The sequence below is a fragment of the Molothrus ater genome, chromosome 2, assembly GCF_012460135.2.
Source record: "Molothrus ater isolate BHLD 08-10-18 breed brown headed cowbird chromosome 2, BPBGC_Mater_1.1, whole genome shotgun sequence".
NCBI classification, from domain to species: Eukaryota; Metazoa; Chordata; class Aves; order Passeriformes; family Icteridae; genus Molothrus; species Molothrus ater.
Genome location: NC_050479.2, coordinates 96,271,069 through 96,298,340, shown reverse-complemented (window position 1 = coordinate 96,298,340; position 27,272 = coordinate 96,271,069). Strand labels below are relative to the sequence as shown.

General features: G+C 42.8%; 1 protein-coding gene across 1 annotated transcript; it reads left to right on the top strand.

The window, feature by feature from the left end:
• Positions 1 to 18,199: 18,199 nt before the first annotated feature.
• Positions 18,200 to 27,002, top strand: LOC118695320 (OX-2 membrane glycoprotein-like). The gene is given in 5 exon segments (XM_036396852.2): positions 18,200 to 18,346; positions 18,349 to 18,418; positions 19,908 to 20,243; positions 25,820 to 26,131; positions 26,671 to 27,002. Coding segments are annotated over 5 exon segments (1,197 nt in total).
• The last annotated feature ends 270 nt before the right edge of the window (positions 27,003 to 27,272 follow it).

Here is a 27,272-nt window from a genome sequence, read left to right as displayed (position 1 = left end):
TTACATGCAAGGCCTTTGCACTAGCTTCTTAAGAATGCTTTAGCTTTCATAATTTTCTTATTCTTCCTACAGCTTCCTTGGATAAGGTGCTCTTTGCTCTATTTTTCTCTTCTTCAATGTGAAATACAAAAGAAGAAAGCAACAGCATGAAGAGACATGTCTTGTTCACTAATGCAGCTGAATGTCACAGGAATATTTTAAGGGTTGAATTAGCAGTGTGCTTTTACAGTTAGCTATTGCTACTAGTGAATAGACAGATACTTGACCTGTTTTTGTAAATCTGAAGACTAGTCTATATCCTTAATTATAGTTCCTGCCTAGCACTGGGATAAAAATGAACAGATGTAAGGTATTTGCCTTAATAAGGCAGTAAATAGTAGCTCTTGTTGATGAGAGACCAGAGGAAATGAATCAGTGCCAAGAAGATGGTGCTGGAGCAGAAGACATAGGCCAGAGTGGCACAAAAGTTACAGGCAGTAACTGGCTATAACATAAAAATTAAGCATTAACCTTATGCAGAATGGAACATATTCACTACCATGTGAGTGAACTACATCTTGTCATTTATTTATAGTCTTATAAATGTTAGTACTATTGGATAGAACTTTTATTTTAAGAAGCATTTTGTACTGTTAGAAATGTAATGAAATTTTTTTTCTCTTTCTAATATTACTAGTTTATTTAGGAGTAATCTGATGATATTATTATGCATTAAATTATTTATTTTTTACTCTCAAAGTGACTGTTTTCATTCTTTAGCAGCTCTAGTCTTTCAACTGTGTGAGTTGGAAAATAGTCATCAGAATTCTAAATGCTGTGCTGTATGAACCATGTTTGACTGAGGTATATGCTCAAACTCCTAGTTGTTGTTGTTGCATGCATTTAAACTGAGCTTGGGAAACATTCTGGACCAAATTAGTAGTTTGCATGACTCTTATATTTGCAGCTCATTCTGATTCTCTCTTGGTTTGTAAGATGTAGGAACTATAATTTCTCTTGCTGTAATAATCTATGCAGCATACAGGTAGAAGAGAGACGCCTTTTGATTCTTATGCTGGGGAAGGATAAATGTCATGGTTTATATGGCTTGTCCCAAAAGCAGCAGGCTATGAAAGTACCAGCAGCAAAGAAATAAATTGCTGTTGAGATGCTGGCTCAATCTTATTGCTCTCACCAAGACACCTGATCCTTTCCTTGAACACTTCTATATCTTGATTCTAGGAACTGAAAAATAATATAATGATTAAACTTCTTTATGGTCATACCTATATAGGCATTAAGAGTTGAGAAAGGAGTCAAGCATTCATTTTTTTTCCCAGCCATCCTCTTCTATGTCTGTACCTTTTCCCCAGAATCTCACAGGAAAGAAGAAGGTGGAGCTGTAGTAAGATGTAATATTCAACAGAAAATGTCTGACTTTACAGACTGCATCCAGTCAGGTTTTGAACTCTCATTGAAGGAAGTGTCAAAAAAAAAGTAGTTTCTGGTTTTATATCTGTCATTAGAGACACAGCAGTGTGAAAACACATTACTACATCAAGTAAAAATTAAAAAGTAATTTAAAAGCACATTATTACACCCCAATATATTGTATGAATGATCAATATTAATTTTAATAGAAGGAATGACTTGGACAACTGAGACATTGTTAAAAAGCAGCTTGTGGAGGGTACAATCGGCCCTTTAAAATCCTGTGTCAGGTGTTATCTGTGTACCTACAGCAGCCAGTATGAGTTTTGGGCAGACTCAGCTGCCTGCCACAGCAGTGATACCTGCACATGTTGTAGTGTGTTCATCCACTGCTCCGTGCACTTGGCCATGGGACTATCCCCAGCATGGAAATGGCAGGTGGGATAGTCACAAAGGCACTGCACCATAAAGCCAGGGCTGCAGCCAGCAATCACACACAAAGGAAGACTTAGAACTGTTCAACATTTTCTTCCATACTGTTTTGTTACAAAAATGGAGGGAGCGGAAAAACATGCTTAAGCAAGAATACAGGGACATAATCACTTTGTGAGCTCTGGTAAACAGCTAAATACCCGGTTTTAGTCCTTTGCACATGTCCAGACTGCTTGCAGAGGGGGGGCTGGGCTGTGAGGAGGTGGTACTCTAGCATTGCAGAAGGCCAAACTGGAGACCAGCAGGAGTGAGCTGTGGAAGCATTGTGTCACAGAAATAGTACCTGGACTCCTGTCACTGAGAGGTAATTATCAGCATCAGTATCAACAGTTTTCTTGTGGGTGTAATATTTGTTTTGCATGGATTTTATTGTTTTCAGGCTTTTTATTTAATTCCAACTTTAATACTTTACGCTAAGTAGTATTACATTAGAAGGGGGAGGGGGGAATTTGAGAAATGAGTTCTTTTAAAATAAAAATTATGCATTGTACAAATCAAGCATGTCAGAGAAATTTTGGACAAGAGTAAGTGCATCTAACACAAGGTTTATGCTTTCATATAAAACATGAAACATTCTCCAAACAGAAAGACCCTGTTATTATTGCATTTTTGAGATTTATAGCAGTAGCTCTTTAAGGCCCCTTTAAAAAAAGAAGTATTCTAAAAGTCCAGAAAAACATACAGCCTTGGTTGCTTAAAATATTGTAGCTCCTAATTTTCTACAGAGGAACGTTGTCCTATGATGGCAGTTGCTACTGATTCCTCCTGGTTTAATTGTCAAGTCCTGTACCCAGTCCATGTTTCTTTCTCTGATCAGCTGTTCATGGAAAGGTTTGTCTCATAGTAAATTACTGGTAGACGTAGCCTAATGAGTAAGCTTGGTAACAAGATAGGTATTTGTTTGAAAACCCAACAGCAGAGGGATGGTCATTATGGCTGCACACACTCAGGCAAAAGAATACCTTTTAAGTTACCAGGACATCATCATATTCACTATGCTCTTCAGGGCTGGTGACATTTGTCTTCCCTTCGGGCACACTGGTAAGTGCATATTCTGTCTGGTAATTGCTGTCAATCACAGAGATTTTGTGTTTTACATCATGGCTGACAGTTGAGTACCACAGTTCACCGGAATTCGTAGAATCTTTTTTGGCAATGTGCTCCTGAGGGGGAAAAGGGGTAAGATAAAAAGAGCAAGGCTTCAGTATGGTTATACCCTGAAGAAGTTTGGAGATGTGAGCAGGTCTGGTATAGCCTGTTGACTAATACACTCAGTGTTTGGTTTGTAAATCCACGGTCATTTCCCAGCTGTCCGGGCTGTGGCCGCACACCTGGAGAGTTCAACAACCCACAGCCCCGCTTGGCGGTGCTGACACAGTGGAAGCTCATCACCACATGAGGGACCAGACCAGTGCCAATGGAGCCGGGCAGCCTGCATCAGGCTGGGCTCTGGCTCCCCCCAGGGCTGTCCCGGGAGAAATCATCCCTGTGGCAGATCATCTCTGTGACATCTACCCAAGCAGGGAATGGGAGCTGATGGGCAAGAAGGGAGAGTTTCATGGAACATTTTATCGATGTGTGTGAAGGGAGAGCATTTGGGATTTGAAAAAGACTTAATATGGGGTGTTTAGGGAAGGAACTGAAGGAAGGTGAGTTAGGGTGACTTGCACAATAAAAAGCATAAGAAAACAGAGGAAGAAAGGGAGGGACAGGAGTCACAGCAAGCTGCCAGAGAGACTGTAGGGTCTGGGAGGCAATTAAGACCCCAAGTGCAGTGTGTGTGTGTGGCTGTCCAGGAGATGCACTGTCCTGGAAGGGGCCCTGGCCTCTCCAGAGATGAAGTGAGGACTAATACCTTCCCCAGCAGCCCTCACCTGATGTTGTCTTTGAGAACAAAGGGAAGAGAAAGAAAAGCCATTAGTGAAGGAGGAGGTAAGACTGTGTGGGCAAATGCCTTCCCAACTCTGTTTAGACTTGTCCCTCCTTTTGCCTCCTGAAGGTGTTTGCTAATGGGTTGTGGGTGATTGTGCATTAAATAGTTAGCAGGATGACTCATTAAATCTAAAGGGCCAATGTGCACTGATTAGGTAATTGGAGCCAGAAGTCAAAAATTTTTTTGCCCTTATGTTCTTGATTTGAGTGCACTAGGTACTGAAGCCCGTGATTAACTACAGGCTTTATAGTGCTGTCCTCTGTTGTCTGCAGTAGTGGCAGTATTTTGAGTGAGTGTTGCTGGGTTTGTGGTGACATTTGTAGTTACCTTCCACACTCTGTAAGTGAAACAGAGGTCTCTGTTTCATGGGTTAAAATCTCCAAAGGGTTAGCTTTTCTTTTTCAAGCCTAGAAGAAGGACAATGTTAAAACAAAATTCCTGCAGAATTTGCCTTGAATTTTCCAAGTTTATGCAAATCGTATTGTCTGTTTAGATTCTGCTTTGCATGGAAGATCTCCTGACCATGAGAACACTTCAGTGAAAATAAATTCTGATTTGAGGCTTTATAAAGTTTTGAGATGTAAAAATTCCAGAAATTTTAAGGAGCAGAACCATCAGCATATACTTGCTTATCATCGAGTGCATGGCTCTCTCCTCCCCATGTCATGATTGCAAAGATGGAAGGACAGCAGTATTTCTCTTAATCTACCTGTGAAATGAGAATAGGTAGTCTCTTAATTTTCTTGAGTGAGCAGCTCTCAATCCATTGAGTGAAGTCTGGAGCATCCCTTGGTCCCTTCAAACACATAGGCCTAACCAAGACTTGCTCTGAGTCACATCTTCCTGAGTCCTTCCAGTCATCATGTTTTGAAAGGCTGTTATCAGCAACCTTTTCTTATCAGTAGGGAGGCTGAAGTGCAGAGGTGGAATGATTTATCCCACACACCAATGGAGCAAATGTGAAAACCTCCATTATTCACAGGCCAAGTTTAACACTCAAAAGGGGCATCTTTCCCATTGCACTAACATCCCTGCAAGCACTGTTTTCAAACCATGCTCTGTGGCTTTTCCTTGGGACACCAAAACTCTCAAAACCAGACAGTTACTTGGCAGGCTCCCCATTACAGTTCCACCCTCTCCTCTTCCCCCACAGTCAATCCCACATTCACAGGAACAAATGATGAGTTCACTTCATCACACCCTTTTCTGTCACCTTGCCCACTTTCTTCAAAATTTTCTGCTAAACACCCACTTATCTGCTGGGCACCAACTTTTGCTTTACTGATGTCATCTTTGTTAGAAAAAAAACCCAAAAAAACCCCAAAAACAAAAACAAAACAAAACAAAACCAACTCAGGCTGCTAAATGGCAGCACTTCATTCTGCAGTACATAGGGTTTCTGGTGATTGATTGTCATCAGGGACTCAAGAGGCAACTTCATTTACCCTCTGCTAAAATGCACTGTTTTTACAAAGCAGAGGCAGCAAACCACAGATACTCAGCTCCTGCTTCTCTGAGCTCAGCATATTAATACACACAAACAGCCACAGACAAACAACACACAGGACTGTGAAGTGCAACAGATGAGAAGTGGCTGTTCCCCAACCCTGCCTTCCAGGATGATTAATTTGGATAGAGAAGCAGGGCAGACACCAAGTTATAGAGTTACCTCTTAAATTACTCTAAGGTGCATTGCCAGAACTCCTAAATCTAACCCCAAAACAGGGAGGTAAAATGAACAGTCAGCGTGTTTATATTACCAGTCCTTCCTGCATTGCAATGCAACCATTTGCTCCATTCTTATTTATCAGAAACTAAATGTGCAGCCTGAGAGGGCATGTTTGGTTTTGTGGAGTTGTTTTTTTTTTTCTTTTTTTTCTTCCTTCTAGAGGCAATGAGACACTGGAAGGGGAAACCTTATTCTTTTCCAACAGAGACTTAGCCATTTGTTGATACATCTGCCATTTTTTTATAGTGCAAATATTAACCAAAATCCTTTAAGCCTCAAAGTATTAATTCTCCCTTTGTTTTTCACCTGGAGATGTCTTTATTACTGAACCTGGTTGGCAATAGTCCATTTAAATGACTTTTAGAAAATGTCATGACGAAACTGAAACTGTTTCAGGAAACATGCCAGTAAGTCAAGAGAAGCTGAGTAGAGAAGGGAAGGAGAAGGAGAAGGAGAGAGAAGCACCCCTACAGCCATAAGTTGTGCAGTAGCTTAGGACATTCACTGAGACAACATCACAAGGTTCAGGGTCCTGAATTGTCTGATTTGGGCCAGACAACATTACGCTTAGCCTCAGAAATTATGAGTGTGTTGCAGTCTGTTTGGCCACTGGCTGCCTAAGAGTGGGGCTGCATCTCAGTTTTTTGTGCATACACTTATTTTGTACCTAGGCTTAAACTGGTGTTTTTCTGCATCCTAAGCAAACTGTCTGATTATGGGCTTTTCTTTCTTCTGCAGGAACATGATGGACAATTTGTATTTCTAATATGTGGATGTTTTGGACTCAGTTGCCCCAGAGAGTGGGGGTGGGGGGAGGGAAAATTAGTTTTAGTCTTTACCTTGATGGTCTCTGGTGGATAGCTGCAGGTCTGTGCTGAGGAAACAGGAAGAAAACACATGTGATTGTCCTTCTCTGGTGTAGCAGCTATAGACAAGGATTTTCATCAGCACAGAATTTACTCAGTCACAGACTGAACATAGGCTGTGCAAATGCATAAACTTGTGTGACAATAGTAAGCAAAAGAGTTGAACCTCTGAGAGCTAAATAAATCTGATGGCTTTTTGAGATTTATCTTGTTTTTAGTTTATACACAATTGTGTCACACAACTGTGTGCACAACTGTGTGACACAGTTGTGTCACACAACTTTTGCTTTCTGCAAAAAAGAAAATCTCTGCTCACTGGCTGAATTAAACCTAGATGTGCAATCTTCTTAGGTTTTTTTTTGTTGTTTTGTTTTTGTTTCATTTGATTAACTGAAATCAGTTTTACGTGTCTGTCTTAGAAATGAAAGCTTGCTTTCTGACTGTGTTTTAGCTTTATGATCCATGCAGCCTTAATTCTGCCTGGGATCACTGGCTGGGTGCTGGGGCACAGAGGCACAGAGGCCTGATGTGCCACATGCACTGGATGTCGGTGTGCACAGGTTTGGAAGTCTGCAGCTTTTTTGGAAATTTGTCTCTCTGTCCCATAAAAATCTAAGTGGCAGAGGTCTATCATTTTACATCCTGCTTTCTCCTAGCCTTGTCTTTGTCAGTCTGGCTGGCTCATAATATGAGGCGGATTGAACACGTTACTCCTGTAAAATTCCAGAGCTGAACTTTCACTTTTGCTTAAGATAACAGGGCTTTTTAAGCCTACTTTTTTGCAACCTGAAAGGAAAGACATGAGACTCTTAACATTACATTAGAGCTGCCATCTTAGAGAATTTATGTGTTTTCAAACATTATTGTGCTGCCTTAACTACTACTACTACTTAACTGCTATTACTATGAAATTGCCAATATGGGTGATTAACAAGAAGAGGGCTTTTGCTAATATGGCAACTTGTGAAACTGGTAAAAGTATTATACCTTTGCTACATTAATGGCTTTACCCACAAGAAGGAAAAGGTAGCAGCCCAAATCTAAACCAAGACCTCCTGCTTCACATGAGCACATGTGATCCTGGCTATCATAGAGTCTTTCCTATTTGTATAGTCAATATGAAGAAACTATTTTGTTAGGAGAACACCTCATACTGACGTCTGTTCAGAGAAAGTCCTAGGTGGTGCTTGTGTATGGGGAATGGGCTCTGGTGTGTGAGCAGATGTAGGCTGTGCTGTGCTGTACTGGCAGCCCACTGGCTTCAGCAGCCTCCACCTCCTTTGCAGGGGAAGAAGCAGGGGCACAGCAGAAGTTCTCCCACTGCGCTTGCAGGCCTGTGGATCTGGCAGTGACTGACAAGGGCCCACAATGCAGGAGGCAGCTGCAAGGCAGTGGTTGAGGCACCTGGGGCTCAGTAGCTGGCGGGTATGGCTGCCCACTCCTGCTGCCTTCGCTGGAAACAAAAAAGACCAAAGAGCCCCTGAATAATCCAGCACAACAGGACATCAGAGGGCAGGTATATTCCTCACTGGATGTAAGGAGGTTTCCCTCCGCTGGGATGCAAAATGCCTTGCTATGGCTGCTGCCCAAGGCTGTGCCTGCCAGCTGCCTCTTCGGTGATACAGAGAGCTCCCTCATGTCCCCATTCATGCCACGCCACACCAACCCCGAGGGGCTCAAGCAGGTTCTTTACTTACTTTGCTTGTGGGAGTATCTTTTTCTCTGGATGGAGACAGGCACTTTCCACCTATGGCATGGAAATAAAGGTGAGCAGGCAGATGTGGGGCTTCATGGTCCTCACTTCCCGCTGCCAGCCAGGAGTACACATAAACCTGTAGGTAGATTCCTTCTCCAGCTGTTTGGACAAGGCACTTTATGCTGTTTGGACAAGGCACTTCTCTACTGCTTTTCTCCCCAGGAGGCAGCCCCTGGCAGGCACCCAGCTCTGCTCTGGGGGTTGCAGAAGCTGGGACTCCCACGGGGTACGAGAGGCACAAATCATAGGTCCAAGGTTGGAGGGTGGTAGCTGGTGGCAGGTGTTACAGCATTTAGCTGTTCCTGGGAAGGACAGCCTTTGTTCCCTGGGAAACATTTGGTGCAGTACAGCACCATAGTTTGTGGATTGGAGGAGCAACCAGCCTTTCTGGGTATGGTGGTTTTGTATGGGAGGCATTTATGGAAGTGATGTAAAAACTTCTGTGTAATTGATAGTCTGTAGAACTACTGGGAAGCTGTATACGATTCTGTGAAAAACATATGTTAAAGATGAAAAATTCCAGGAATGCTTTCTTCTCTTTCTGGTCTGGGAATAGGTAATAAGGTAATAAGCTAAAATCCTCTTGTAGAGCTGTAGAGAAAAGATTCTGTTTCCTTGTAACTCATGAAAACCATGGGGAGACAAAAGGTTCAATTTGATATCGAGGAAAGGTCTCCATGCTAAAGTAAGCAGATGTTAAAGTAGCTATAATCCTGTGACAAATTTGAACAGAGAAGGAGACAAGAGCGGTCCTGTGCCCCCAGGAGAAGGAAAATAAGAAAATCTCTGTTCCCAGAGATAAAGATGATTTTAGAGATAGATAATGAGGACTTTTGCCTTTGAATAGCTCATCTTTAAAACAGTACCCCATAAACTGACATAGCCCATAAACACAGCTGTGGGAAAAGCTTGTAGAAAATAGGAAGGACTTCACAATTGCAGATTTCCCTAGGCGGCTGCTATTCGTGAGGAAATTGAGAGCCACAAGAGAACTGGTTTTTTTCTTGTGAAGAAGTCTCCTTAGCATTAACAAGAAGGACTTCTCTCCCTAAGTGAACTGAAGAAAGACTATTCTAGAAGTACTAATCTGGCTAAAATTTTAGGTTTTGTTTCTTTACATTGTCAGTGGGAAAGAAAAGGTTGTGGGAGGAAGAGAAGTATTCTAAAAGTTTTGTTCTGATTCTTATTACTCTTTAGTTATGTTAATAAATCTTTCTTTATACCCTTTTAAAGTTTTGAGCCTACTTTGCCTTTCTCCTAATCCTACCTCACAACAGTAAGTGAGTGCACTGGTGACTAGCCAGCACTGAACCCACCACACTCCTTAGTGCATTAAGTGAGAAAACTCAAATTAACTAACCAAAACCACTACACTGGGCTTGTACATATTAAATAGCTCTAGGTGGGTGAATCAGCAGCAAATACTGTGAAGAGATAGGAAAGAACCAGTCCCATGCTTCCACAAATTATCTACATCAATCTGACCTCTAGCATGTCTTGGGAAAAAGGAAAAGGAAGAAAAACGTAATGATGGCATGACAGAAAGGGCAAACAGATGGGGTAAGTGCAAGGCTAGCAGAACTGATCTCTTGCAGTTGAAATAATCATTGCTGGTTCAAGCAGAAGACTTTACTTGCAGGTTTAAGTACTGAAATTATTTAGCAAAGTTAGGAGTCTTTACACTATGTTCAGGTTGCTGTTAGCAAGTTTCTTGGTAATAAGAACTAGCCTTTCTGAGGGGTGCACTGTTGCTTATAGTTTACAATTTTGCCCTTGTAAAAGGCCAGTAATTAACAAACATTTTGCAATGTAGTGTTAATAGTTATAGATATACAGCTAGATTTATATATATAATAAGAATGTGCTAAGGGATGTAAAGCTGCCAAGTCATATGAATTTAGGGATTACACACAGCATGCTGTTGGAGGTACATTATGAATCAGTCTCTAATTGCCTATTTGCATTTTTTTTCTTTCCCAGGACTGAAGAAAACATGCAATGCCAAAAATTACCTAAGTTCCACAACTCACCTGGAATAATTTATTTCTGCAGATGTCCCTGGAGGTCTCACAAGAGCAGCAGAAAATTTTTCAAATATTAGTGAACTTCCCAATTTTCTCTTTAGTAGGAGAACTTAGATACCATTCATTACAGACAGATATAAAAATAAAGCTGTAATACTACCTCATTCCAGGTTACTTGCCTGGTTTTCTTTTAATTATAGAGCTTTACCTATATATATAAGTTGGAGGTGCCACTGTGACCCTTTCATACAATTCAATAGAAGTCCTATGAGCTGCATTTAAAATAAAATATGTATATGTGTATTTATAATACACAGAACTCACATTAGGAGCCTGTTGTAGCTGTCAGATATTGTGAGTTTGATATAAGTATTTTTGTTTCTGCTGTTTATTTATTTGACTTATTCTTGTTTATATTCAGTTGGATTCTGATTTTTTAGTCCCTTGCTCACATGAAAAAGCTGCTGGGTTTGGCTAGCTTTTCCCCTGGCTTGTCAAAAGATAAATACCATATGTTCCTATAGTAAATTAGATCTGTAAACTGATGTATAACTCTTAGATAAATTCTTTTTTAGTCAGTCATGGGTAATCCTGCAGGGAATATACATTGTATGGTCTGAGAATTGAAAACCTTTCTCAGCATCTGCATTCATCCTACAGACATGCTGACTCTGAGGCAGGTCCCCAGCAGTTAGAGAAAGGGAGCCCAGCTTGTTTGTGGGTGGAGAGGGGTTCTGAAGGGTTGGGTCTTATTTGCCTGAGGTTTTTTTGGGCAATTATAAGTATAGCTTCATTAGTAAAAATGCTGGGAAATAGTTCTGACCAGCAGTCGTGAGAGAGGACAAATGTGACTGTCATTAAAATGAGAACAAAGGCAGATTTCCGTTTCTTTCTTTCCATAGTTTGACTTAGCTCTTTGCAGAGAAGCTGCATGAACTGTGTTACAGGGCTGTCATGCTTGGGAAGTGGTCAAACCAAATACAGAAATGCCTCTAAAAAGCAAACACTTCAAACAGAAGGGATGAAATGGCAGACATGGCGATGTATAGGAAGAAGGAAAGAGTCAAGAAATTAATTACAGAGGAATCAGCAGAGTCTCAGATAAATGGTAGGGTCTGCAATATTTTCTCCCAGCAGCTGCTGTTAAGGGCTCAAGTTTGTGTTGCCTGGTTTGCACACCTGAAACTAAGATTGCCTTTAGTCTGAATTTACTTCAAAACAAAGGGCTGAGAGATGAGACAGTGGATACTTGTTTCTGTCCCTGAAGGGGCACTTCCTGGGCAGAGGTAGTGGGATGCTGCTGGTAACATCATACAGACACCCACAGAAACACTTTAATAAGGGCTTATGCTGATTCCAGAAATATGAAGCTCATCGGACCTGCTGTAGGGCAGGACATCATCAGCCTTCAGGAGGGAGGGCTTTAGGGGGGACCTGCTGCAGCTGTTGTCTCTGTCTAACTTGGTGTCCCACAACAAGAAGTTGCTGGTCCAGAAAGAGCTGGAACTTCCTCCAAAAATATCCAATTCTTACCTGATTCCTTAAACTCACCACCTCTGACACAAAACTGCCGAACTCTCAAAACTCCCTGTATGCAACCAAATAAAAAGCGCCATCCTTGCTCTGTGGCTGGCTGCTTGGCAAAGAAAGCCCAATGCCCTATCTCTTCAGTGCATTTTAATTCCTGCCACCCCTGTAACTGACTCTGGGGCCTCCTCCCTTGGATCCCACAAGCCATGGCTGGTCCTCGCCTACATGTGGACTAATTAATCTGATGAACTTTGCCTGCCTGTCTCACTGGAGTGATAGTTTTGGGATATTTCTTCCAACTGGCTGCCAGTTTTCCCAAGATTTATAGACACTCCCTCACCTGTAGGTGCCCATCTACTTTGATTTTTTTTCTCCACATCTCGTTAAAGTTACTCAGGAGATGTGCTGATAGCTGGATGATGTAAATGCATGAGCCTCATTCCTTAGAAATTTCATTTGGATGGGCTGCCTGTTACAAGATACATGAAAACTCTGTGTTGTGACCTGAGCTTTCCCTTTAGCCTGACTCTGAGTTGGCCCTGTCTGTGAAGCAGAGGAGTCTTTCCTAGCTGACCCTCAGTCTCTGCCTCTCACACTGCCTAGAGAGCAGCAGTGTCCAGGACTTGACCTCTGCAGCACCAGAGTTTTGCAAGGATCCTGAGTCACTGCATAGGAATGACTGTTTCTCTGAAAAAACAAACAAACAAACAAACAAACAAAACCAAAAACCCCACAAAAACAAAAAAAAACACCCCAACAAAAAAAAAGACCCATCCTCATAATTTCTCCATCCCTCTGAACTTCTGTGAGGTCTATGATTTTTCTGAAAGACCAGAAATTGCATCTTTGTCAGCAATGGGGCAGCTATGACTGAGGAGAGATGTGCTACACAGAAATCACCCCAAGCTGGCACGGCTTTTTGGCAGCACCTGGAGTGAGGTGATTTGCAGTTGCTCTCAGCCATGCAAGGGCAGCTGGTCAATGCTCTCCTTGAATGACTTCTCCTAACAGTGGTTTGTTGGAGGTTTTGAAAGTGAACAAAACAGGGTGTGGAGCTGCACAGACTGGGGCACAGCACCATGCCAGTGAAGTCTTTTACGGCAGTGGCCCCTCCCCTCTGATGGGGGATATAAGTTTCACGGCCCCATCAAGCTAGCAGAAAAAAATCTGCCTTAAAAATCCTTGCTTGCAAGGTTCTTATAAAGAATTCTGTTCTTATTCCCACTGCTAAAGCACTCAGGAATTATTTCAAAAGCGACAAGTCCCACATGTAAGGGTGACAGGACCACTCAAAGCAGTGGGGATTCAGCAAACCTGGGAGCTGAGAGCCTAGACCTGAGACCCTTAAGGCACACCAGCTCATCACTGCTCCTTGCTGCCACAGGTGAGGACCCACCAGTTTCACACAGATTTTATTTGCCTTGACTCAAACTGCTACTGAAAGAACAGGGCTTCATGCTTTGGTGACTTCTGCCCTTTTCCTCAAGGCCAGGTAATGTGGTCACAACTTAGACATCTGGCCACAGACCTGCAGAGATGTGAGAGATGCATTCTCTTTGCAAACAAGAGGAACATTGAGTTTTGGCAATGGAGTGCTCATCTGAGCTCCTTAAGACCAAGTAAGCAGTCGGGGTGCAGTGCTCAGAGGCTGCATGACCTTTTCTTTGACCTATCAAGAATACAATGGAAAAGAAAGGGAATTTTCCACCTGTCCTAGGTTGTTCCTGTTGAGCATCCTCCTCTGTCTTTATAATTCCTTAGAAGACAATCTATTCCTGGCCACTGTTGCACATAACTATAGTATACTCACAGAGTTTATGTACAGCATTTAACTATATTGTAAAATTTAGTCTATTTCTATATAGTGTATATAAAAGCTTGTCTTTATGAGACATGGTACCAACAGGTAAGAGATAGCAAAGATAATCTCCTCTAAGTGTAGTTTTCCTGCCTGGAAACTTGGAGCAGATGACAAGTATTCTCTGTTCCTTTTGTTCCTCACCAGGAGGGACTCCCTTCCTGCCTTCAGCAAACTCTCTGTGCTGGGAGCTTACAGATGTCACCTCTGTAAACATCATCCTGAGGCAATAGTCTTTGACATACTAAGAACTATATTGTTTATCCTAATTTGCTTTGTTAATCAAGAAGCTCCTCATGGTACCTTGCATGATACCTTGAAGCTGATTCAATGCAGGTGTCATTTGTTTTGGAATCACTCTCTTAGTCCTATTGTTTAGTTTAATGTAAAATGGTATTGGGCCTACCTTATTTTTGGTAGACAGTTTCCCATCCTTCGCCTGGATCTCTGCACCCTTTGGTAGCCAGTTTTGGTGTGGTTTCCTTGCTGGCTGACTTGTTTTCTGTACTGGCTGTTTAAAAGAATGAAGCTCAGTGACCAAAGAAGTACATTATCTCACTGTAAGCGGATGCAGCAGTCAGATGTTGTGCACCTAAAAAAACCAAAAACCACCCCAAAGCCTCCACTGCAGGCAAACATTAGCAAGCGGGGGTGGGAGAGGAAGAGAGGTGGAATAGATGAGTGATGTTGTGGAGAGCTTTTTGGATAATTAGCTAGCTGAGAAAGGCCATTTCGATGTCATACCGATGGATAAGGATAGGGGAAACAAGCTGGGGATTATGTAACCAGTGTCCAATCACTGACAAAGGTCATAGTGACCTTCGCTGAAACGGGAAGACGGGGGAGAAAATCGCTTGCCAGAAAATGTAGATATCCTAGGTAGAGAAGCTAGAAGAATGCAAACATAGAAACAAAATAATCATTAGAGCGTAGAAGTAGGTGTGGTTGATCTAAGTGTGCTTTAACCAATAATGAGCTCAGCTTTTGCAATATGTATAAGCTTCATTAACACCAATATAAATATGTGTGAGCTTTCAATAAACTTTGGGATTTTCCATCCACGCATATTGTGTGAGGCATTTCTTCCGCCGTTCACGACATGATGTAGCTTCCTGGGGTGCTGGGAAGAGCTGGTGGCCTCCATAAAGTGACTAAAGTGCTGCAGAATGGACTCCCTCTAGGTTCTGTAGTCTGAAATAGCAATTTATCATGGTTTTGACAAGAGGAAACCACAGGCCTAGCCATCTTGAGCTTCTGAGAAATGCTGTGACAAACCGAATGGTAAAACCAAACACTTCAAACCACAGTGAAGTATAGCCTTTGCTACTGAAGCTTCTGAGTGTAGTCTTTTTGTGCTTCTTTGTCTCCTTTTTGTCCTTTTAAAAAAAAATTATTATAATTTATTCCTTTTTCTTTCTCCCAAGCTACAAAGAAGAAAAACAAAAGAACCAGAAATGTAATTTGCAGGTCTTGTTGGCTGGGGAGGAAGAAAGTTTTAGGTGACACATTGTAATTGTTGTACATTGCCAGGAAAAAAAAAATCTCTTTAGGACTTCAGGTGTCTGCAGCCATTTCATCAAACCTCAGAGCTAAGAAGTGTCAGGCAGTTAACAGAACACTCTAAGAACAAGTGCTGTCCCCTGGGAATGTGGAACAGTTTTGCAGATAGAGGTACACCACCATGGGCTTGGTCTCCGCTAAGTAGCCCCCTCCTTTGTTTCTGTTTTGCACTTTGCTAAGCAGTCCAACACCAGATTTCAGCAACAGAAGCTGTAACTTGCAGCTGAGAGCAGAGTATTAGCAGAGGGAGGGTGTCCAGTTTGGGGAGAGACCACATACCTCCAATTCAAATATGACAAGGATAAACAGCTGTGTCTGTGTATAAACTACCCTTGTGTGCTCTGAACTGAAATGTGTGCAAACACAACAATTCATCTGTGACCCTGCCCAAATGAGCACCACAGGTCCTGCAGCATCCCTTGGATTTGAACTGCCACAGCCTGCTCTGATGCTATGCCGGAGGCTGGAGCAAATATTGGTAGATGCAGCTACTGTCCTCACCTCAGTGTACTGCAGCTCTCCAAACTCAACTGAGATGTAGAGTTATTTGCCATATGGAGACACTACTGAAATATGTTATAAAGTTCCAGACCTGTTCAATTGCATTCAACAAGCTGCTTCCCAACAGTGCTACCCATAACTAGAGCTGAGAAACCAATTTCCAAAAGTCACTGCAATTCAGAAGTCAATGAAACCCTCTCCACCTGTTTTGTACTCTTTACAGGCAACGTCTTGAGAGGTGGCACTGGATTCTTCTGACAAGGTAGGCAGACACCAGTTGTTAACCTGGGCTTGGATGGCTGAAAAAACAGTGGTTTAACCTGGTAGTTGACAAATCAATGTTTTAGACTATAATTGTGCCTGAGTGACTTCCCTTGGCAATATTTTCTGGAAGTTCAGCTATGTGAATTATAAATGGCATTAGTCACTTGGTCTGTGGGGAAATGCTGGCATTTCGTGACTGTGCAATTCTTGTATGTGCTTTTTTTAATCTACTCAGAACTAAATAGAACATTCTAGTGAAACTGAAAGGAAGAAAGTAATACAAATCATTGTGCTTTTCAAGCAGTAGCTGCAGAACTACTTCTGCCGCCTAATTTATCCCCAAGCTTTTACTGTCTTTGGAATGTAACTGAAGCTCAGGCATGGCATGCAGTTCTCAGAAATGAGGACATTCTGCGACTGGAGCTGGAGAGCACAGCATCTTACTGGCAAGGAAGGAGAAGGTCGGTAATCCATCAAAAGACTATGCAAAGATGAACAGAGCAGCCATTCATGCATTTAAAAATACATTCACAAATTTCAAATAAGTGGTTGGGTTAATGGATCTCACATTATGAGTAACATGTTGTGTTTAAAGCAATTAATCACTTGCTGATGTTGTCTGGTCCCTGGAGAAACGGGAGTGGTTTGACAGAGATGCTGCAGCAGTTGGATATGCATGCAAACACTGACTCATGAAGACTGTTAGGGAGGTCTCTGCAGCCTCAGGTTCCCTGTAGCACCAGGAGCTGTCAGAGGAAAAGCAGAGCTTGGAAAGAGCAGCCAGCATACACAGCTCTTTCTCACCAGGGATGCCATAACAAATTAAAGCAAACAATTTTTTCCCATTGGCAGAGCCACCTCTGTCCTTTGCTAAGACTGAAAGTTTGCTCTTCATTGAAGAGTGTTTCCTCTAGCAGCACACAGTTTTGGTTCTGGAAGATCAGAGTGTTTCTAAGAGAAAATAAGTTGGTTAAAGCTGACAAGAATATTTCCTACATACCTGTTGGGCTTGCAATTATTTTTAAAATCAAGTGCAGTTCCTTCTGTGATTGCTAATTAGTGATCTCACATTTTGATCAGGCCAGAATGCCCTTCCTGAAATTTTGCAGGAAAGTGCAACTATGCAAGTAATTCAAGGAAAGGAAAATAAGATATCTCAAAGGAAAAAGACAATAGTATGAAGCAAATGCATTTTTCTGACTTATGGGAATGAATTCTTGAACCTACTCAAAAGCACATCCAAAATGTGTCTTTAGAAGAATACTGATACTTGAGCTGTTTCTGTTTTCAGATTAGTTGCCTCTAAGGAGAAAAGGAATCATAAATGTGAAAGCATGTTTGAGAATTTTTTGTGTCACTTTATGGTTTGGGCCTGCTGGCTTGCAACTGATTTGCATAATTTGAGGCTAATCTGTGTGGCCATTCAACTGAGGGAAAACATTTTATTTGCAATCATAGTCATTTGTAGTAGTAAGAATTTGCAAAAAATGTAAGCCGCCTCATCAGAAATCAGAAACGTGAAACACAGTTTACCAGTAGAAGTCTGATTAGCAAATGAGGTCTCATAGTATGGCTGCCCACTGTGCCATAGGAGAGCCACCTGTGAGCAAAGGGCTTGGCTGGTTTCAGCAGTGATCACAATGCACACCAGAAAAGGGAACACAGGCATAACAATGACAAAGCAAAAAGGCGCAAAAACAATGACTCAGACAAGTTGTGTGACCTATTTTTATGGTCATCTCAGGTGATGGTGGAGGAGGAAGTGTGTGCTTATGGAAGGCAACCCTGTCTTTCCAAGGGACAGGGCTGGGGAAGGATCATGGACCTGTGGAAACGGAGGCAACCTCAATGGAGGAGAGGTGAGACCAAGGCTCTGCTCTTTCCATAAGACAACACATGACTTAGGCCCTGAGTCCGCCTCTTGGCTTGCTTTGGTCTCCTTAACCTAGAGAAAGAGCTGTTTTACAGAAGCATCAGCACCTCCTGGGTCTTTCATCACCTCATCACTGAATTACATGATGGGTGCAGACTCCTAACTTATATATGTGCTCTGTGTTACATTTGTGCTACTCATTGCAGCATGGCCTTTCCTGGAGCTCAGGTCAAGGCCAGGGTGGCCTTTCCTCTCGCAACCCACAGACACTGGGTGCTGAGCCAGGTAGGTGCTTATGAAAAACCAACCTTATGGACAAAGTGCTTGTGAAAAACCCAGTACCCCTGTCTGCTTAGCAGCACAGCTGGGAAAACCTGAGTTTCTGGCTCTGACATTTGTTGTCATGTCCCCTAAAATTCAGTTGTGTCATAGAGGCAGGAGGTTTTCACAAGGTGCCATTTACTGTAGTTGTCTGGTGGGGAATGTCCCTAGAATAAAAGCGAAGCGTTTAAAAAAGGGGAAGTGGCACTCAGTGGATTGTTCGTTCATCTCTCTGAGCACACAGCTAAGATGATGATGGTCACTTGCCTGCTCCTCTCCAGTGTCTGGACTGCTGTTCCAGGTAACTTCTTTGTCTGTCTGGGTGTCTGTGTAATTTTCCTAACAGCGTTAGGGACCTCAGTGGCTGTGCCAGCCTCCTTCCATGCTGCTGGGTGCTGCAGTCCCCCACTTTGCACCCTCCTGGGGCAAACCTAGTGATTACAGGGCACTTGTGGTACTGTACTTCTTACCTTGGGCTCAGGCATGTCACTGGTGGTTGCATTGACAGCATCCAGTTCTTAATTTAGCACCAGTGCACAATAAATTCCAGAGAGATGTATAAAGGTATTGCAATGGGCAACTTATAAAGGAGGCAGAGTGTGTTTGTAGGTATCTGCTCAGGCCATCAAAAGCATGGATGTATTACAGTGGTTTTGTATTTAAAAATCATGTAGAAAAGGCTGAATTAGTTTCAAACTAGCTTCCATGATCATGGTTTGTAGTCTGCCTATGGTACTGCTGAGATCTAGAAAGCAAAGAGACTGGCACAGCTTGACAACTGGCTTCTTGGTCTTTGATAGAAATCTGCCTGGCCCTGGTCACAGCCAGAATCTCAGAGCACCTTCTTGAGTAGGTTAGCCTAGTGTACCTCTGGACACTGCAGACAGCCTCACCTTCTCTGCAAAGATATTTCCCTTTCTTGTAAATTGAATTATGTTTTCAGTGCTGCAACTGTTACTGCTGATATCTCCCTTCCCATGCTGACATGCACAAATAAACTTTGAAAACTATTATGCCATGAGAACTGTTGAGCTGAGCTGTCAGCTTCACTTTGTCTGTACCCTTAAAAATTTTTGCATGTCTACGAATTGGAAGAGGAGACTGATTGTTTTCTTCTTTTCCCTGGAGACTTTTCATACCATGGCATTTATCCTGTGCAAGTTTTCTCTCTGCAGGCCATCAGTAGGGTCTCTTCTGCAGCTGTTTCTCAGCAGCATAACTTCAATGCTGAGATAAGAGGACAGATATAGTGTGCCTCAGGTTCTTCCTGAGAACCCTTCTTGCTTTTTTCTTCTAGTTTTCTGATCCTTGCCAGTTTCTGACAAGTGTGAATACATGATGTATGTATAGTCAGATACATAATCATTTTTAGCATTTTTACTGATTTGCTACACCCCATGCCATAGGAGGGCTAAGAGGGTGGTATTGGGCCAACAGCTGTTTGTCAGCATGGCTGAAAGTTTAGGGAATCTCTTTGTGGGTGCCCATGGGATAGCAGTCCTAGCAGACAAATCAGTGGCTCCCAACACCAGAACTGCCTTTCTCGGTGCTCTCTGCAGCACAGATATCAGGCTGGCAAAATGCTTGGTGTGAGAGGTGGCAGGTCCAGTGAAACTCTCTGGGTAGTTCTTTCAAGTTAATTTTCAACTTTTCCTTAGATGGAGGGATAGAGAAATCCTCCAGAGCTGCTCTGCTTGGAAATGAGGGTGAGGGGCTGTAGGGGCCATTGGTGGGGTTGGGCTGCAGAAGAGTGTGAGAAATGCTGAGTATGGCACCTGCTTCTCCTCCAGCCTCTGTGCAGGTGATGAACAGAAAGGTCCAGTCAGTCCAGGCGGGAGGAAATGTTACTTTTTCATGCCAGTCAGTCACGAAAGAAGATGTGATACAAGTGACATGGCAGAAAGAGACGGATGGGGCTGAAGACAACATAGCAACTTACAGTACGATTAATGGCCAAAAAATAGCCAAGGCCTATGTAAGCCATGTGAGCTTTGCCCACAGCGAGTTACAAGCCTCAGCCATCTCCCTTCATGGAGTCACCCTCCAAGATGAAGGATGCTACAAATGCATCTTCAACACATTTCCCTCGGGGGCGGTCACTGGCAGGATGTGTCTCAAGGTTTATGGTAAGGCACTGTAATTGTGTACAGGTGCTCATCTGAGGACCAAGTCATTTCTCCTGTGAAAAACCTTGCCTAACATTGCTACATTGATGCGGGAAAAATGGTTCTCCCTGCCTCTCTCCCTCTCTGGTTTTACCTCCGATGGTAAACCAGCATTTCAACAGTTCTTTAATTTTCTTCCCTTTCAAGCCAGCAACAGCAAGATTCAAAACTGACATGTAACTCATGACTTCCTCTAAGTTCCCTGGTCATGTGCTGTGCTGACAGCTGCCTGGCCACAGCCATGTACCCTGTGCTCCTCTGCTTCCTTTCACTGCTGCTCTTACCCCTTAATCCTGGAAATCAGACAAATTTTGCTCTGCATTTGGTTATAAAAAAATTGCAAAGTATCCAAAATGCAAAGAGGCACATGCATGACCAGAATAGCTAGAAGCTCATTTTGAAGCTAGAGTAAAAATAACAGCAGTTGGGCTGCAGTCAGGAACAGGATATTAAAAAAAAAAGAAAAAAAAAAAAAGGGAAGGCTGAAATACTGTATGGCTCATGGGATTTGACACATTAATATCTTGAGCAGGTCAGCATCAACTAGCTTAAAGAAGAGAGTTGAAACAAATCATGAGTCAAGATGGCAATATTTGTCACCTCCATATGAAATCATCAACTTGCAAGTGCAACCTGAAATAAAGACTAATAGATGAACTCAAAAGAACTAAGAGTAACAAGCTGCTTATCTTTTGAGGAAAGCTGCTGGGTTTTGTCCAGCTGAGAGAGCTGAGACATTAAACATGCTCTGAGGACACACAGTTGACTCCTAGCTTTCTCAGAGATGAAACTGCTGTGGGGAAACTGGCCAAAGATCATATCCCATCTGAAGAGTATCAGTGTCTGTGCCCTGTCACTGGTGATATGACCCCCCTATTACCTTCTGCTGACAAATACATGGACACATATGTCCACACACATGTCTCTGGAGTCCTCTGTGTGGAGAAAGGAAGCTCCTAACCTAGAGGGGAAAGGAGGTGGTGGTGAAAAATACAAGGGAAAACCAAGTCTGAAACAAAAGTTCTTTTCCCCCTCTTTTGGGAAAAATAAGGCAGAAAAGAGAAATGAGGAGAAATTCATGCGGTATTTCATATATGAAGAGGAAAGTTCCTTAAGAAAGCCAGTTCTGAGTAATTCAGAGGGTAAGCACTGATTATACATTACAGGAAAAACATGGAAGTGCCTTGCAGAGGTATGAGGTAACTGTGGGGTTTTCGGGGTGTCCCCAAAAATGGCTGCCATGGGTGTCCCAAACAGAGAAGTCTAGTTAAGTACAACCTGTCTGGGCCCCTCAAGCAGGCTCCAGGGCTGCAGGCAATCTTAGCAAGCTCAGCTCTTAAATGAGATCAGCTCTTTAGAGATTCTCAGCTCATTAATGATTTTCAGTTCTTTTGCTTGCTAAGTGCCTTTGGCAGATGCAGGGGAAGAGAGGAGAAGCACTGTGTGAGGTTCCACAGAGATGTCTTTATTGGCAGCTTCTGCAAAGGGTCTCAGTGACGGCTCTTCTGCTGAGCTGGGCAGATGAGGGTGTTTATATAGGGTTTAGGAGTTTTGGAAATTGTCCAGTGGTAAGGGTCAAGGTGAACATGACCTATAGTCTTAAAGAGAGATAACTAGAGTCCGAAGGCAGAAGAGGGGCTTCTTAAGTCCAGTCATCATGACTAGGCATTTCTTATCTTAGGCTGCTGAATGCCAGGGAGGCCTTGCACGGTGGGTGCCTGATACATAGAGGGATCCCATTCTTTTTAATCATATAAACATTTAGATTTCTTTTGGGTTTGGGTTTTGGGTTTTTTTTTTCCTTCTATCCAAGTGGGGGAATTCCCTCCCAAACTCACCAACCTTTTGGCTATGGTTCTTCCTTCACCAGAGCACTAATTCTAAAAAAAAAGAAAAGGGATGTTTTTCTCCTGCCTCAGATGAAAAACGCATCAACTGAGCAGGATTTTACTTCTCTCATAGGCTCATAGGTGACTGCCAGAGGCTGCCTCACCAAGGTCATAATAGCCTTCCTGTAATGTGCTGTATCAAACCAGCCCTGGAGGGTCACCATGAACAAACTAAACATTTGGCACTTTGACAGCAGGTTTTAGTTCATATATGATTATCTCATTTAAGCTAATTTATACGATGCTACTTAAAAGCCATAATCTTGCTCGTTACTCCCCTACTCCTAATGATGGGAACAACTTGTCTGAACAAGCCCAGAGCTTGCCCCATGAGGGAAAGTGAAGCCAGCAGGAATCTCCCAAGGCTCAGAGGTTCAGGGCAGGGTGAGCAAATCAGAGTCACCAGTTGAAAATGAAACACTGCCATGTCTTTGCCCTCAAGAGGGGACTACCAGGGATTTTACAAGCTGGTAATTGTCTGATTACTGAAGCCTTACCTAGCACAGCTGTTCTGGGACAGGACGGGATGGGCACCATCACGGCACAATGAGGGGAAGTGAATCCACATAAGAACTGGATACAACACTGTAAAAACAGAAACAGGTATGACTGGAGGGATGTCAGACCTGCCTGGCTGAAAAGAGCAAACTCAGGAAGAAGCAGAAATGTCCTACCCTGTAGCAAAATCCATTTCAGAACAGAATAGTTTCAAGCAAGCTTAGTGGGTCTCTTTTGAGCAGTCTGCTGCATTCCCCCTTCATTTTACTTTGGAAATATTTGCCAAACTTCATTGTCAAAGAGAATGAGAATGAAATCCAGAATGAGGATTGAGCGAGATGGGGGTATGAGAGGGGGAAATTGGAGAGAGGGGGATGTGCCACATGAGGATAGGCAAGACTTGCTGAGTCACAAAATTCCCTGGACATTTGCTACACTGACTTTGGAGACCGCCTATCTTCACTGTAGATGGCAACATTTGTCTGGAAGCCTTGAGCCCAGTTGGAAAAATGCCATCGCAATTTCTGAGACAGGGAAACCAAGGCACAGTACTGCTGGTGAACACCCATATGGTTTGAAAAAGCTTTCTGTTATCATGAGGCATATTGTGATTCCTACAATCTGTTATCATTCTCTGTAACACCACTGCTAAGCCTTTAAACATAAAAAGCATATAATGAATCAGGTCATTATATGCTTTTTATTTTTAAAGGCTTAGCAGTGCCTAATTCCCTCTAATTACAGAAAGCCATTTTCAAATATTTGGGAATGCTGACAGAGCTCAAATTTGGGAACATCTGCAATACTGATCTGCAAGAGAGACTAAAGCAAGTACTGGCACACAACATCTCAGGTGAAGACTTTTTCACTGGAAACAAATATTTTTATGAACGGCAAAAGAAGCAGTTAAGTGTATGCATCAAACATGAACAGCCAGCACATACTAGCAAACAGCACAGCAGGACTTTCCTGCAAAAGCAAGCACTTACAAGTTTTGACAGTGCATCTATTACAGACATTTGCTAGAGAGAAGCTCAGCCCTACAGGATCATTCATTGGGGTCCATTGTGAGAAGAGAGAGAACTGCTTAGTCAGAAGAAGAGCAGGTGTGGAGTGCTTGTGTTTCTGGCAAGACACAGAGAAGTTATTCTCATCCTCTGTGGCAACATCTGTGACTTCTCCCTGTGATTGCTTGTGAATTTTGAAACCTAATATTTGAAGTTAATATGAAGCTGTGGGTGGATGTGTTAATTTTATGCATCCCGTGAGTGAAAGAAGTTCAGAGATCATTTCTTAATCAAAACCTAAATTGTTTGTGACACTAGTCTTTTCATATCTGGTAGATTTTGAGATGTTCCAACTGAAATCCCCCTAAACAATTTCCTTGTTTTTGTCAGAGGTTTCAGCAGCTCTGTGGGTGTTGAGTTTTTGCCTATGGTTGATGCAAAAAGTGAGAAATACAAATTTATTTTTTCTATGCTCACACAGCCATAGTAAGTAAATAAGGTCAGGCTTGTAAAAAAAATCAAACAACAAACAAAAACCAACTTTGTTGGTATACAAAGTCTTGCTTCTACCCTCTGGCAGTTATGGCTTGGAAGAGACAGACAACCTTTTGAGGTGCATCTGGAATTGTACCAGGAGGTTATAGGTGCCATTACACACCTGGCGTGCTCTTTTTCCCCTTTTTGCAGTGTCTGCTACACCTCACAGGCAAATCTTTGTTTACCTCACAAAAGGAAAAATCGTTGTTTTTCCTAAGAAGAATGAAAAGAACTTTTGTTTGTTCATTTAAAAGCAGAATTGCTAAATGATAGAGGTATGTTCTAGTGTTGGGATAAAAATTAATTTTACTATAAATATTGCACTTACCACTGTTATTTTTCTTATGTAAGTAGTAATATACACATGGAGTTCTCCTAATTACAGCAGCAGATAGTTTTTTAAACAGAGGGTATTCATGGTAATTCAGACTTGATTGAAGCTAGAATTGCCATTGAACTTAAATGCTTAAAAAAAGCAATATTCTCAGAAACAGAGACCTAGAAGAAGAGTGTGATTTAGACCCCTATTTCCTCAGCACATGCACTGAAGGAGAAGGCAGGCTAGTGAGCTGCCATGCAGAAACCCATGGATTGCACTCCCAAATTACATACCTTTAGAGATATTGTGCCTGTGCAAACTGACCTTATCAAACTGAGCAGAGGCTTGAACTAGACATTCTCCTGAAGTCTCTTCTGACCTAAATTATGGCATGATTTTATGCCAAGGGATAAATAGGTGATTTTTCACATGGGACATGGCTTATGTGCTCAGATCTCATCTGGAGTTCTATCCAGGTTGAAACCAACTTCCAAAACTTCTCCCTTTTATCTATTTCTTGCAAATACATTTGCAAAAACATTCCTATTTGTATAAATAGGAATCAACAAGTAGGCTTAATGTGAGTGATTAAGCATGAATGATGCCTGTAGTTCCTCCTTCTTCCAGAGTAAAATTAAATGTGACAGCATCCACAAATCTCTGGAGTGAGAGTGTTCAAAGAAATGATCTTTCATGATAGTTTTGAGGGATACTATTACGCACCCAAAACCCATTTACAAGAGGAAACAAAGTTATACAAGCACAAACCCTCCACAGGTGAAATCCCATCGTGTAACCACATACAAATTCACTATTACTGTCTTGCATAAATCAATCCATTTAGTCCTTTCATTTGCAACTCTACGCACCTCAACAGCAAAAATGCTAAACAGCGGTAAAGCTAATCCTGCACATAATTTTAAAGGAAAATAATTCTAACTCATTTAAGCAGTTCAGCTCTTTCAGAGAGAAAAGGACATATGACTTCACAGTTTCACTGCCTTCTGCTTTTACCTCAGCCATAATCACCACTTCTCAGTTGGGAGGCTGCTGCTAGTAACAGAACTGAAACAGATGCTTCTACCCTTTTGCCCTTTCTGTTGTCCAGCTCTTCACTTCCAGACTACTATCTGATCACCTTCATATTCATCTGTCACTGCTGGGGCTTTGGGAAGGAGGAGCTAAGATTAGATAGTAAGCTTTTCCTCCAAGATAACTGTAAATACAGATGCTCTCTGCTCAAACATAGGCAGAAACTAATGGACTTTGTCACTTTGTTCTTTACAGCCATCTCAGACCCCAGAGTGGAAATTAAACTTATATCCAGTCCAGACAAAGCTGAGGACTCTGAGAAAATGGTGGGGATGACCTGCTCAGCAACAGGGAAACCAGCTCCAAAAATAACCTGGCACCTCCCCAGCAGCCTGCAGCAGAAACCAAGGGAGTACCACATAAAGTTCAGCAACCAGACCATGACTGTAATCAGCAATTTTACCCATACCCACTCCAAAATCCTTCGGGAGTACCCCATCACCTGCATGATCCAACATCCTTCTCTAAATGTGACCCTGGTCCTGCCTACAGACAGCCTGGAGCAGGGTCAGTATGTAACTCTGCTCCTGCTCTGGAGTAGGGCAGAAATTGGGAAGCACCTCCTGGGGTAGAATCAGAAAACTCCTCAGAGGGTTGGAAGGTGAGAAAGGCACCTGGAAGAGCAGCTGTGTCTGGGCTTGGGAGGGATGGAGGAGGTGCCATGAAACATCCAGATGCCATGGCCAATGGCACATAATGTCTTACTTACTGCTCCTCAGGTCCTCTTACCCACCATGATGTACCCCAACCTCCCTGTCTCTGTGAAGGACTATTTGTGACAGGGTTCCCTGTCACATAACGTGACAAACCAAGACATGCCAGCATTGGGTAGCTCAGAGGGGCTGGGTTCTACATGCCTGATCTTAACATCAGACCAAGCACAGATCTGCTGGCAATGCCACTTATGTGGATCATACTGGAATGCGCTCCCAGTGCTCTTCTCCATCTCATTTCACCCCAGGGTATGGCCAAGGGATGCTTCAAATGGGTTTCAGGTTGTTTTTTTACTTCATGCACAAACTGAGTACCTGCTACTTTCTCCACAGGTCCAGACAGCAGCATGGCACCGGCCATTGCCATTGCACTGGGGGTCCTGGTCCCCCTGACCTCCCTTCTCATTCTCATCTGCCTCTTCTACCACTGCCTCAGTCACCTATGTGATGCAGAGAGAAACCCAACCTGGCCCTGCTGGGTAGGTCTGCCTTTCCTCAGGGTGCTGCAAAATTCACCCCCACAGGTCTTGAGGTTCAATACCATGACCTGGCTCTGCCCAGCCACACCAGGGCAGCCTGCACACTGCCCAAGCCAGGCTGAAACTGGGCTGGAGAGGGACACAGGAATGAGCCCCCAGGCAGACAGCTGGGAAGGCGAAACCTGATTGTGTATAGCCAGCCTACAGGTGCTCAAGAGTGCTGGCAGCCAGAAAACATTCATTATGCCAATGACAGGGCACGTTGAAGTGGGAGCATCACTCTACTATTATATTTATGCACAAAATAGTTGTGTAAGCAGTGGCCTTGTGTGGGTCTTCTGCAGCTCATAAAATAACCTCCCTCCGCACAACCAACACAGCTCACGAAGGCAGAAACTTTGAGGATGGGCCTCAAACAAAATGTGGTCTTAGAGGAAAACCATGCCTCTGTGAGGG